We start from the raw sequence: 14,164 nt of genomic DNA, 5'->3' as shown, positions 1-14,164 counted from the left end.
TCTAATAGACAATTTTCTGTACAGACAAAAATAATTTTGAAGTTGTTTGTCACACATAATTGCGTGAATTGAGTGAGTCATTAGTCAGCTAAAATATAAAAAAGAATAACAAGTGAAAAAGAATGATAAATACATAATTAGGAAATAATCAAGAAATAAATAAGAATAAAATAAATAAATCAAGTTTGATATTGAAAACATCTTCAGAAAAGTCTCATATGCAGTGGACGAAGACAATAATTACAAATACTGGAAAATACTGTAATAAGGTAGGTTTTTTTGGTACTTATACTTTTATGGGAAGATTTTCAAGTCTGTACTTTTACTCGTACTTAGGTATGCATTACACTACGTAACCTACTTAGTTACTAAAATCAAATTGAATATTGAGTACAATTTAAATTAATATCCAAGCCTTTAATCTACATTATTGCGGCCAGTAAAGTGATCGGACCAATGAAAACCAGGACATATGGACAAAAAACTAAACACTGCAGCAGCACAAGTTTGGAGTAAGAATGTTAATGATTAATCATTTAGCGATTTATCACTATTTAGAATTTAAACATTCAAAATGGAAGGATATTTATTCACTAATCTAAAAAATGTTAGTAATATCACCTCATTTCTCACTTTCACTTGTAATTGAGTAATGGTGTAGTAATGTAACAGTACTTACATCGAGTACAGATTTTCAGTACTCTTTCCACCACTGATCATGTGTTGATCTACTGTGTTATGTATCAGAGGAGACACAACTGTAAAACATGTTCCAGCTTACCCTAACTCAGTGGTATTTCTTACATATTTCACTGGCTTACATCGGGTTTGGGCTGTAATAGTATGATTATTATCATTATTATTATTAGTAGTAGTAGTTTTTTTTCTCCCCAATTTTGTTGTTGCCAGTTCAAATTCCCCGCATGTATTGTCCCTGTCACTGCCAACTCCTGCTCTTTGGTGCACTGTAATCAGATTTGGGTTGAAATATGCTAATGAGGGACGGTTTCGGGTTGGATTCGGACAGAATTATGTCGGGTTTGGGCCACGTTGGGCTCAACTTTTCAGGCCTGATTGAAGTTTTAATTTGCACATGTTAAACCAAAATCACAATTTATAGAAAAGTCTGGTTACAAAACTATTTAAAAACATACATTTCTGTGTCCTCAACTGAAAATAGCATAGGTTACTTAGTGAGCCACAACTCTGTGATAATGAATCATTATTGATCTTTTGGTGAGGATGAGTCGGTATAATCTACTCTGATAGGCTGTTTAAAGAAAAATAGGCTCATGCTAGAAAGAAAATAATATCAAGGGTGGAAACAATGAGGGACAGTAAAGCCTTGGAATGAATCACGTATTCTTTTGTGTGTGTATGTGTGTGTGTGTGTGTGTGTGTGTGTGTGTGTGTGTGTGTGTGTGGTAGTCAGCTTTCCTTAGATAAAAGTAGGGGAAGCTCCAAGGAAAACGATTGGGAACCACTGCTTTAAACAATCTCTCCGAACAATCTATCTAAAGAACAGTAATGATTCATAACCACAGAGCTTCAGAGTTCAGAGTTGTAGCTCACTAAGTAACCTACTATTTTTAATTGAGAACAGAGAAATGCATCTCTGTGACTTTTGGCGCCCCCCTAAGGGAGGGCAGATACCAGGTGGGGAACCGATGCCCTAAATCACCCTAATAAATAACCATCTCAGTAAAATCTCAGTGAACCAGGTCTCTCAGACAGTTGTAACACTATTACAATGTTTCTTATGGGATCAAGGCATCATTAATGATAAGGGAGGGGCTGCTCCAAAGTCGAGGCTTTAATTTAAAAATGACCTTCTTTTTTCCATCCTTTGTCATCTCTTTTTTAAGAAACATATTTTAATCATTATTCTTTTTAATTGTACTTATTTACACTTACATTATGTGATGTTATCTTATTTCATTCCTTTTATTTATTCATATTGACTACACAACATCATGTAATGTCTCTGACTTTATTTTTGTTGTCATGTTTTTCTTGTTTTTCCTGTTCTTATCACCTTTACTGTTTTGTCTTATTTTTTATTATGTTTTAGTGTATTTTGTTTGAGTCTGTGTTTTACAGCTTAATTTTTTTTTCCTGGCTTCTGTTTGGCCTAATTTTGTGATGGCTCTCTGTTGTCGTATTGCCTGCTTGTCTGTCAAAGCACTTTGTAAACTCTGTGTTTAAAGGCGCTATATAAATAAAGTTATTATTATGTCACATAATGTGATATATCTCCTCTATTACAACACTGGCAGGAGCCACTATTGCAGGATGAACACGTTTACTTCAGGAACTTTGAATACAATTTGCTTTTTCACTGATTCAGAGCATTAAAGTGAGTTCTGTAACTTTGATGAATTCTATATTTAAGGCTCCTTCATTGTGCTCTAAGAACTGGATGGACTGAGCACATTGTGCTCACTCAACAACCTATTTTACCGTATTGTTTCTGTGTAATAATATCACACAGAGTTTATAATTATCTCATGTGGCAGGCTGTTGTTGTCGGTATTCTCTCAGCTGTTCTCTATAATCTTCCACTGGGAACAAACTGATGTTTTTTGCGCATCGCTTCTACTGCAGGACCACTGCAGTGTGTTGTTACTTTTCGTAAAGCTTTATCGTTTCAAAGAATTGTTTTTGTCTCCTATGATTTTCCACGTGTGCGGGTGTGTGTGACACTTCTGACTGACGCCGGCAGGGTTTCCCCCGCTCGGTGTCTTACTGGAGATCTGCCGCTGTGTGCGCGCTGATAAGGTTCGCAGGAGAGAGAGAGAGAGAGAGAGAGAGAGAAAGAGAGAGAGAGAGAGAGAGAGAGAGAGAGAGAGAGAGAGAAGCAGGTGCGTCCTCCTCGGCTCAGCATCCCCGACTCTGTCTCCGCCCTCCTGCTGCTGCTCGCTATAGGCTGGAGGATTTAAGCGGGCCCGCGGAATGATGAGGGCTCTCTCGGGCTGATTGATTTCAAAACTTGACGGGTTTCGAGTTTCGCAGGTAAGACACAAGTTCGCATCCAGGGCGCACAAGTTAGTCTGCGTGGGAGCTCAGGGGGATTAACTTAGACAGGCTCGCCCTTCTCTGCTAAACTTACACTACTTTCAATACACATATTGCAGTGCATTAGAGGAGTTAAACGTGGAGTTGTTGCATGCGTCTGTTTGGGCAGAGATGAACGCAGATTTGGATTACGGAGGCGCAGGGAGCAGTGGGAACGGAAAGCTGCGCCAGTGGCTCATCGAGCAGGTGGACTGCGGCAAATACCCGGGTCTGGTGTGGGAGAACGACGAGAAGACCATCTTCAGGATACCGTGGAAACACGCCGGGAAACAGGACTACAACCGGGATGAGGATGCCGCGCTTTTCAAGGTAAAACACCCGCATCCTCCTCCCGTGTCCATCCAGCCAGAGTTCAACGTGACTTTCAGAATAAAAGTAAGAAAACAAAGTGCACAAACTGATAATACACATCGGTACAAGCGCTTTTAAAGCCTCACACACATTCAAAGTTATATCAAAGGAACAAAGCGACATATTTTTTTTAAATATATCATTTCTATGCTTTTCAAAAAGTATAATCTGCGCAAAACTAATAACTTAATTATAAACATTTATCAGTTTTTCAAGGTAAAACACCCGTACCTGACTTTCAGAATAAAAATGAGAAAATAAAGAAGAGCACAAAGTGATAAAACACGTCGTTTCAAATGGTTTTTCAAAGTGATGAAGTTAGAAATATTACAGTTGCTATAGGCTATTTTAGGGCGGCAGCTAATGAATTCTTTCGTTTTTGATTAAATTTTTATGATTAATCGATTCATCACTGAGTCTCTAAAATGGCAAAAAAAGGTGAAAAATGCTCATCAGAATTTCTCAGAGCCCAAAGTGATGTCTTCAAATTACTTATTTTGTCCAACCAACAATCTAAGACCCAAAGACTCTGCATTTACTGTTATAAATTTTATAGAAAAGCAGCAAATCGTCACGTTTAAGAAACTGCAGGCTGACATTTTTGCTTGAAGAAAATGACTGAACCGATTAATCAGTTATCAAAGTTGGTGACAACCAATTTTCTGTTGACTGACTAATCGATCGATTGACTAATTGGAGCAGCTCTATGCTATTTTATCAGTATATTTTATGCAAGATTAACTGGCTAAATCCAGTTCAGATTTTTAATGTCTTATGCTGTGTTTTGGATTTAATGTTTTTAATGTTTTATGAAAAGTACCTTTTCATGATCTAACCTGAAACGTATTTCTGAAAAAATAGTGAAAAGTGTCAGACATAAGTCAGCCAGAGCCTGGTATGACTTCTTTAAAATCTGTTTTGTCTAAAGAAAAAGTCTTAACAAAAAGAAAACTGGTTTAATATCATATAAGACAAAGAAAAACAGGGAATCTTCACATTTGAGACGTTGAAAATTAGTTTTATATTGATGAACTCAAATTGCCTTATCTCTACCCATAAACTCTGATAAAACTTTCCTTTTCTTGAGAGAGGATGTCTATTACCTTGGAAATCTCACTTCTGCAGGCTCTGCACTAGGCTTCAAGCTGGGGTTCAGTTTGGAGTGCAAGCATTAGTAAGGTTTTTTTCTTAAAAAGTTTTACCGGTGATCTTTGTGCAGGCGTGGGCGCTGTTCAAAGGCAAGTTTCGGGAGGGGATTGACAAGCCGGACCCACCGACCTGGAAGACTCGCCTCCGCTGCGCCCTCAACAAGAGCAATGACTTTGAGGAACTTGTGGAGAGGAGCCAGCTGGACATCTCAGACCCATACAAAGTGTACCGCATCATCCCAGAGGGCGCCAAGAAAAGTCAGTCCCACCTCAAACATCTCATGAATCAAACAATACAGCTGATATTTGGCAGTGTGAGTTAAATGACAATGCAGCAGAGAGATTACAGTCTTGAGGTTGACCAAAATGGGTGATTTTTTTTTTTTTTTTTTTAGTTCTGATTATCAGTTGATGGTAAACTAGTTTTGGAAATTCTCTGAGTAGGCTTCACATCTGGTGATTGATAAAGGTCACTGACTCCTCAGTGAAGTTTAAAACCACCAGTGAAGGTCAGGCTGTGTGATGTCAACAGACGTGGACTTTTTCTGTGACTTTTGTTCAGATTTTGTTTTTTTTTCTGCTTTGCGTTCAGGACCCCGACAGGAGGACAGCCCTCTGAGCCCCATGAGCTATCCAGTGCACCCCTCCTACCCTGCCCTGCCGTCCCCTCAGGTGATTTTCATACCCATGAAAATGAGCGAGGTGGTCTTAAAAGAGTGAGAGAGACTGAATGTGAAACAGAAACAGTGGATGAGAGCATACTGTGCACGCATGAATGACCTCGGATACATCAGATACAGATGCAAGTCACAAGTTTATGAGCTGTGTCCCAAAGTCTTAGTGATGCTGACTTTAAGTGCTGTAGGAAATATTGAAATTACATATGAAGCATCGCACAAGAGCAGAAAAATGTCTTTTGTGTGATGTGACATTTTAGTTGGGGCAAATCATGTAAAAACCATGTTCATTCACATTTCTTTAACGTGTCAGACAGGATGTTGATGTCTTTCATGTTATATTAAGATCTTTTCATGTTATTACGACATTCAAACTTATCACAGTATAACAAGAAACTTTTTTTTGTCATAGGAATTTAGTATTTATCTTGTGAAAAAATTTCATGTTATAATGTTATCACATGTTTAAACAGAAAACTTACACTGTTATGATGTTACAACAAAAAGGATATATCTAAGCTAAATGTTAAATGTCAATGTCTTGCTTGGCCTAAGTGCTGCTTGCAGTGCTGTCAAGAACCGCTCATTTGATTAACTTCGTACTCGACGCTGCACCCCCTTGGGTCCTCGACAACACACCCACCAACTGTGAGGTCGATGGGACAAATGGTTCTCGGGATATGAGAGGGACAGGCATACACACATACATAGATAAATACATACAGAGGGACAGGGATCCAGTGCCACCTATTGGCCACATGGCACTAAATTTGTCATGGTCACACATCTAAAGCGTTCAGTAGACATGACATTATTTTGTAACATAAGCTCGGCCCACAGCGTTTGGACAAACTTTGAGGGCCAGCTATGAAAAAAGGTGCGGAATATCAAAAATCAGAAGACGTAACTATTTGAAGCTTGGTCCAGAGATGTTCTGTACCAAATTCGATGACAATTGTTCAAATGTTTTAGGAGGAGTAGCGAAAAAACAGATTTGGGCGAATCAGAATTTTGTTTACGAGACTTGCATAAATTACAAGCCAAAATGTAAAGTTTATTGAGCATCAAACTGCACTAAATTCGACATTGCACTCCCTTTGGTTCTCAGCAATATTCCTGCCAAGTGCGAAATCGATCGGATGAACAGTTATTAAGAAAATCAAAGGACAAACCTACATACAGACAGAGAGTCCTTCCATTATAGTTAAAATATTAACAAAAAGTTGCATCATCATCATGTCTACAACTTCAGTTTGAAAGTGTCAGTACAGAGCAGATGGATTATGTTATTTTTTTCATGTTGAGCTGATTGTTGTGTCTCTGTCTGCAGATGTCACAGTACATGCCCACACCAGAATGTGGCTGGAGAGATTACTGTCAGGAGCCGGCCTCCATGCCAGAGCTGTCCTTCCCTCAGTGTCCCTGTCCCTCCCGCAGCCTGCCATGGCAGAGCCCATCCATGGAGAATGGTATGGTTCTAAGTATTCATATACAAGCATTAGCAACTCTGGCTGTCTACGTATCTCAATTGTTCTTCTGTGCTCGTAGTGAGCTCTTGTCTGCTCCTCTGTGTGTGCAGGATACCAGCTCAGAGCCTCAATTTACTCATACGGTCCTGCTGACAGCCAGCCCTCGCCGTTCTCACTGGACGCCAGCATCAGGTCAGCAGAGGCGCTCTCAGGTAAACAAACATTTCACTTTTTTCCTTCACACAGTGAAATCAGAAGGAGCAGTTTGTCCAGGCGATTTCATTAACTGAGCACTAGATGTGATTTCAATGTTAAGTCCCTGAAACTTTTAGTTAAAGCCAAAAACCAATGTGCAACATATAAATCCATATGTACAAGTCTGTCCTTTGTTTATTGTTATAAGAAGACATAGCTAAGGATGTAGCAGTTTAACTTTTAAACCACATTCCCTAATTTTAACCTGTCTTCCTTTAGACGTCTTAAAAACGCATAAAGTACCTGGATAACACTATGCTGATATTTGGAAAATCTGGAAGGTGAATGCAACTGTTTTGTTGCGTTTAAAGTACACCGATTGGTCTAATGAGGATGCTGTAAATAAAGCAAAAATCCCTCCATCATTAATAATTTAGATTTTTTACCTTTATTGTAAGTTTGAAACTGCTAGATTAAATTATTTACTGCCCCCTAGTGGTTGTAAATTAATTATTGCAGCTTTAATGAAACTTGCGATGGCACACAATATGCCTGATGGAGGCTTAAACTAGCTTCAGTATAAGGCTGAGCTAACATGAAAAATGCCTTTTTACCCACATTTCGATCAGATTGTGCACCAAACATGATTTCTTCCTGTAAAACAAAATATGACGTTTGCTTACATAGTAATGAACCAGTCAGTTTACACTGATAATATCATGACCCATCTATCAATCAGTCTTCAAGTTATGTGGCACGGAGCTAAGAGTCATTAGTTAGCTAGCTGGCCATACCGCCAAACATTGCACTAGTGCTGTCCCCAAACAAGAATCTTTTCAGTGGAATCAATTTTCAACGTTCAAGATGAATATTCAACATTTTGTTCAGTGCACCCCACTAGTTTCCTATATCAGTCAATATGAGAGTGTCTTAGCTGCTTAACAGCTTTTCTTCATCATCTGTGATGTGAAAACATCATTTTCACAGTCAGAGAAAGTAAAAGTGTGCATCGTCATATAATTCAGTTACAAATCAGTACACCGCACCGCTGTTTCCCCTTTTCGTCTACTTCATGCCGTGAATTAACTGTTTACTCAGAGCAACAAGAGCTGGTGATTGGTGGAACAGTAAAAAGATGAACTAAGATGTTTTTGGTGAGTTTATTTTATTTTGAATTTGAATGAAGCTGATGATGATGAGGATGTTAAAATGACAGTTTTGCAAAAGGAGTCCGGTTAGTTAGACGAGAACAAATGAAAAACAACAAAACAGCTCTCTCTCTGTTTAAACAAAATGTATCTTATTCTCACTGCAGCGATCCTTTCCATAATGTTATCAGACACTTACATGAACAATCTGAGTTTGTCAGAGGCACAAACAAGCAAGCGTCACCTGCTCTATGTGTTGAGGTGTGCTCTGGTGAAATTGTCTGACAGTGCATCAACTGTGCTCTCTTTCTATCACTCTCCTCTGCTTCCATCACAGTTAGCTTTGTGGTTTGTGGTGATTTAAAGACTCAGTTTGTACAGTTTACAGCCTGTCATTCTGTTACATTGCTCGCAGCTAAAAAACGAGAGCTGAAACTTGTTTAACAACCACTCGTTTTTCCTTCTCTCAAGGGTTAACCGCCAATGCATGTTGTCACAAGGACCAGCTAATAGAAATGATTCCTTATATGAATAATATCCTCATTGAAATGTTCTCTCTGAGCATTTTTGGAAGCTTCTATCAGTTTTATCCTGCGACTGTAATGCACATTGACTGCAAAGAAAAAAACAACCACTCAACAGGAAGAATCTCAGTTGACTCAGGGGTCTCTGACTGATGATTTGAATTTTTAGACTACCAAGGTGCAGCCCTACATTTCATTTGTGTGCTTTCATTAACATCACTAACCTCCAAATTGAAATTGTTGTCCGTCTCTTGATGTTTGATGAAATGGGACAACCTTCTCTGCTCCATTGGGATCTGGGGACACTGCATCGGGCATAAAAACAACTTAGGGACGCAAGCCAATAAAATGATTTGTCACATCAGAAAACGTGCTCACTGACCTGTACCTGCGTCTGCTTCTCCTCCAATCAGACTTCCGCCTGCACGTGTGCGTATACCTCAGAGACAGTCTGGTGAGGGAGGTGACCACCTCCAGTCCGGACGGGTGCCACATCACTCCGTGCTCCCCAGAGGAGAAGCACTACCTGCTGCCCGGGAGTCCTGAGGTGGTCCCCCTGCCTGTGGACAGTCTCTCAGTCCAGAGGAGGGCAGACGAGTGTCCCCCGAGTCCCCCGTCCACCCTGGAGAGAGGTGTGTTACTGTGGATGGGCCCAGACGGACTCTACGCTCGGCGGCTGTGTCAGAGCAGAGTGTACTGGCAGGGAGGACTGTCCCAGTACGGAGACAAGCTCAACAAACTGGAGAGAGAAGTCAACTGCAAACTCCTCCACACACAGGACTACCTGACAGGTGAGAAAACAGGAAGAGGCTGCAAACAACCATTCACTTCACCATCATTTTATCTCAGGATTTTGATTAATTGTCAGCAGATATCTGACCTACAAGTCTATAAGATGTTAAAAAAGGGAATGAGAACCCATTAGAACACACCCTGTTCCAGCTAAGGCTAAGTGTCACCACCTGAGAGAGCTGGTAGACCCAGTGCAACCATGGGAAAAATTAGTCTGAAGTCGTCTACATAAGGACTAAACTTACAAAAAAATTTTAATTGCATATTTGGACCTTTTTAATACATAAAACTAGGGCCTGACTGATACTGGATTTTTGGGGCTGATGTTTATACAGAAAAAAATATGATAACATGTTTCTTTTGTGCATGTGCCCACAAATATCACATCATGATTTTAATATTTTTCCATTAAAATGAAAAAACACAAAGATAGCAGAATATATGCATATAGTAGACCTGTTACTTCTAAAACTATTAAATAAAAATAATTTTCATTATGTTTTGTAAAAGAAAAAAGTTTTCATATTGTGCAACATATATACCATTACTGATATAGACTGATAAGTTACGGCCAATATTGTGATTAATATTGAGCGATCAATGTATTGATCAGGCTCTACATAAAACAATTGTACAAAAAAATTGCCCAAATCTTGAGCTGTTGCCACCACCTGAGAAAGTGTAAAAGTTAGTCTGAAGCCCTGCATAAAAGGCACAAGCTGGAGCTAAACTTCCAGCCTTTTAGTCAGCTGCAGATTTTAAGTATTTAAAAGTGAAATTTGAGCTCATCCATGTGTCTGAACTGTCTTTGAAGGAAGAAAAACCTACAGCTCATTTACTGTAAGTCACTTTAGATGAACACCATCTAAGAACAAAACTTCAGAGAAATAAACCCCCTAAAAAGTCACCTAATAGCTTTTTAAAGAAGTATGATCATGATGAGGGAACAGTCACATGACATCTCCACAGCCACATCATCCCCGCCCACATGCTAAGACAGCCCCAGCTGTGTCAAAGTCTGACAGCCAATTGTATTTGCATACACGGTGTGACCAGGACTTTCCATTCGAATCACCCCAAAGGTCACACCACTGCAAGTGAAATTCTGATGAATTCATTTGAATTTTACCAGTCAAGATGTATTTTTGATATCAAAGCTAACAATGACCTGATCTTCTCGCCTCCTTCCCCGCTATCAGAGATCCAGAGTTATGGGCTCCATGGTCGGCCGCCGCCTCGTTTCCAGGTCCTGCTGCACTTTGGGGACGAGTGGCTGGACCCGCAGAGACAAAGACGGACCCTCACTGTCCAGGTGACTGTCCATAACACTGTCACTCATGTTGAAGCCCCACCTCATTGTTCTTCCATTTTTGTACTGAAGCTCAATGAAGCACAATGTTTACTGGGTTAAAAGTCAAGACGTGAAAGTTTACTGTGTGCTTTGAAAAGTGAAAAATAGGATTTGAAAGTTAAAACATAAGATTTGAAAGTCTGTAGGAAAAGTCATTGTGTTTGTTTCAAACTCCTGCAGAGATTCTTGCCTGGTTCCAGTCCTCTGTCTGAATCATCGCCCACATATGTGATTCTTTTCAGTTATCAATTCTCCTATTTCACCCTCGGATGATGGGATTTCTGACACTGTTTCTGTTCAAACCCAGAAAAAAAACAGAATCAACCCCAAAAAAGTAGAGGTTCAATCTTCAGTTGTGGCTGCTAGTGTTGCTGTTTCGCCCTGATAATTAATGATTCACTTCATTACTCAGATGTTATTTTGCCCTAAATAATCAGTTTCAAAAACGTTTTCTCACATGAGCTGATGCAGGTTTCTGCATGATGACACTACTGCATATAAATCCAATGGAACCTGAGGGGTTTGGGTTGGGTTGGGTCGGGTCGGACCTTATTTCTCATATTTCACGGGCTCATGTCGAGTTCGAGCTGCATATATTTATTTATTTATTTATTTAGCTAGTTATTTTAATTCTTCTCCCCAGTTTAGTCATTGCTAATTCAAATTCCCTCCATGTATTTTCCTTGTCACTGAAAACTCCTACTGTTTGGTACTATAATCTGGTTTGGGCTGAAATTTGCTAATGAGGGTTGGTTTCTGATAATTTTGTCTACATCGGGCCTTGATGGGCTCAACTTTTCAGGCACGATTAAAGCGGTAATATAACCCTCCTGTATTGATTTTAGAAATGGCATCAGCACTAACCTACATCTCTGCTTTTTGCGAACAGCTAAGTGGGAGTTTCCACTTGAAAAACCCAGAAAAGAAAAAGACAGATGGAGTTGCCCTTTAAGCAATTGTTTGATCAACCGTGAAGATACCAAATATTCCCTTGTTCTGGCCTCTCCATTGACAGAATTTGCTGCTTTTCTTTGTCTTATTTGATGGTAAAGTGAATATACTGTGTTAGTTGGGGGAAACAAACAAAAAAAATGATACTCTGATCAACAGTTTTTACCATTTTGCAAAATTTTAAAGCTTAAAACTTCTCCAGCATTACAACAAACATTTATATTGTGTTGTTTTTGGATTACTCTTTGTCTTTCCACCATAATAACCACAAAATATAACATAAAAAAATAAAATAAAATGAAAATCTCCTGCTTTATTTTTAACTAAGATACTACAGACTAACTAACTAACTAAGTAACATACCACTCACTGTAACTTACCCTGGGAAAATGTAAACACTCATTTCATCTGGTTTCACAGAGAATCCTGTGAAAACCTCCTGGTGGGAGCCATTAGCAACAACTATATAGAAAAAGGCGATCTTCTCACTGATGGTCTTGTTTGCATATGTGGGTCATATAGAGGCATCAGCACTAAATTGAGACTGTTTTATAACCAGTTAAAAATTCTTTGTAGTCACTAGTTTCAGTCCCAATGCAGATGCATATATTGCTGTGGGTCGATCAATCTCAGACTGAATTTTGTTTTTCAAACCAGTGAAACAATCGTCAGTGAGCACCAGACCTATATGATGTTAGCTTCATTTGCACTGTTGCATTTCGTTTGAGCACCTATCATATCTCCCCATTCAAAAAGCTCAAAGAGCAGAACTTAAGCACTGAAACAAGTGTGTTGAATCTCAGCTGGACTGGTTCAGAAACTCCAAAAAAAACAAAAAATCTGTATTTAAGGGCCCCTTATTTGCTTTCCTTGGGAGCCTCTTCAGTGGTTACAGTATGTGCATGATAATACCTTCATTACTTGAACTTTGGTCACATGATAACGTACCAAAAATGTTAACAAACGTGACAACATGTGCTATCACGTGACTCGAGTTCTGCATCTCCATGACAACAGAGCAAACTCAGTCCAGGAGGAAGACCATAAGTTACAGGCGAAAGGCCTGGAAAAAACTAGTAAACAGATCTTATAGTGAAGCAGAGCTGCAACGATTTATTGAGTATTTTTTTAAAGACAAAAAGTCAAAAATCTCTTATTTCAGCTTCTTAAATGTGAATATTTTTTGTTTTTTGACTCCTATATGACGGTGAACCGAATATCTTTGGGTCTTTGTCATCATTTTAGGCTTTGGGAAAAAATGATTTTCTGAAATTTAAAAAAACCAACTATAATCAATTAATTGAAAAAATAGGTCAGGTTAAACGAGTATGAAAATAATCATTAGTGGCGGTCCTAAATTGAGGGTTTTTTTGTTGAACCTGAATTTAAAGTTATGAAATGTTGCTAAAAGTATGAGAACAGAGCAGTTCTTACAGACTTTCAAGTGTTATTTTTAAACTTTCAAATCCCATTTTCACTTTTCAAGCCATAGTTTAAACTTTCAAATCTCACTTTTTAGGGTTTCAAATATTAGTTTTGATATTTTCTACACCAATTTCAGCTCATAGAAACAATCTGCAGTGGGAAAAGGTGACAGTTGAAAGCTTTTTCACTGACCTGTCTGACCGTTTCAGGTGGAGCCGCTGTTTGCCAGACAGCTCCTGTACTACGCCCAGCAGATGGGCAGCCACTACTTCCGAGGCTACGAGCACCCGGGAGTCACGGAGCACATAAACACCTCTGAGGACTACCAGAGGGCCCTCACACACCACCACAGCAGCAGCCTGCAGGAGTGACCTCAGTGGGTTCAAGTGACTGTTGAAAACTTCAAGATGCAGCAGTGATGTTTCACACAGGAGGGAAGAGGACGATCCTGGACAGTGTTATACATAAAAACATGGACATTTAGTAACAGTTATCTGTTTACCCTGTATGGTTCTCTGTGTGTTTGTCAGCGTGCGTGGTTGGAATTCAAAGATGGAGTGTTATTTTTTTCATACTGTATTTTTTAAGGGACCATGAATCTATGCAAAGAAACTGACAGCTTAGGTGATTGTACTGTAGAAAACTGTGCTGTAAATTTAAGTGCCTTCAAGGTGGATAGTTTGGGAAAAACGCTTAATCACTTTCTTGCTGAGAATGAGTTGAAAAGATCGACGCCACTCTCAAGTCTGTACAGTGAACGTGAAGCTGAAGGTAGCAGGTGGTTAGCTTAGCTTAGCACAAAGAATGGAAATAGCTAGCCTGGCTTGGTACTAAAGAAACAAAATCCGCCTCAGAGCACCTCTAAAGCTAGTCATATTTTACGTTATTTTTCGTTAGTTTAATCCGTACAAAGACTCAAGTGCGAAAAACACAAATGTATTTGTGAGATCTTTTAAATATGTCTGAAATGTTGGTATGAAACCAAACCTGTGGTACACAAGGTCCATACAATTTCTCGAGAAATATTACTGTAGGCAAGCATTGGTCACTACAACAAC

At 39.2% G+C, this 14,164-nt stretch overlaps 1 protein-coding gene across 1 annotated transcript; it reads left to right on the top strand.

Moving 5' to 3' along the window:
* Window positions 1-2,915: 2,915 nt before the first annotated feature.
* Window positions 2,916-13,950, top strand: LOC146324208 (interferon regulatory factor 4-like). The gene is made up of 9 exons (XM_084722275.1): window positions 2,916-3,012; window positions 3,185-3,384; window positions 4,646-4,832; window positions 5,167-5,246; window positions 6,582-6,720; window positions 6,831-6,932; window positions 9,001-9,378; window positions 10,579-10,691; window positions 13,316-13,950. The coding sequence occupies exons 2-9, from the start codon at window positions 3,187-3,189 to the stop codon at window positions 13,475-13,477; spliced, it is 1,359 nt and encodes a 452-aa protein (XP_084578401.1). The 5' UTR covers window positions 2,916-3,012; window positions 3,185-3,186; the 3' UTR covers window positions 13,478-13,950.
* The last annotated feature ends 214 nt before the right edge of the window (window positions 13,951-14,164 follow it).

The sequence above is a fragment of the Lutjanus erythropterus genome, chromosome 7 (assembly GCF_056507025.1).
Source record: "Lutjanus erythropterus isolate fLutEry1 chromosome 7, fLutEry1.hap2, whole genome shotgun sequence".
NCBI lineage: Eukaryota > Metazoa > Chordata > Actinopteri > Lutjaniformes > Lutjanidae > Lutjanus > Lutjanus erythropterus.
Note: the sequence above shows the minus strand (reverse complement) of the source record. Positions and strands in the feature narration are given on the sequence as shown.

Coding starts and splice junctions, on each gene's coding strand:
- LOC146324208 (XM_084722275.1), top strand. CDS start 3,187: ATGAACGCAGATTTGGATTACGGAGGCGCAGGGAGCAGTGGGAACGGA. Junction 9,379..10,578: donor CACACAGGACTACCTGACAG/GTGAGAAAACAG, acceptor CCCCGCTATCAG/AGATCCAGAGTTATGGGCTC. Junction 10,692..13,315: donor GACGGACCCTCACTGTCCAG/GTGACTGTCCAT, acceptor TGACCGTTTCAG/GTGGAGCCGCTGTTTGCCAG.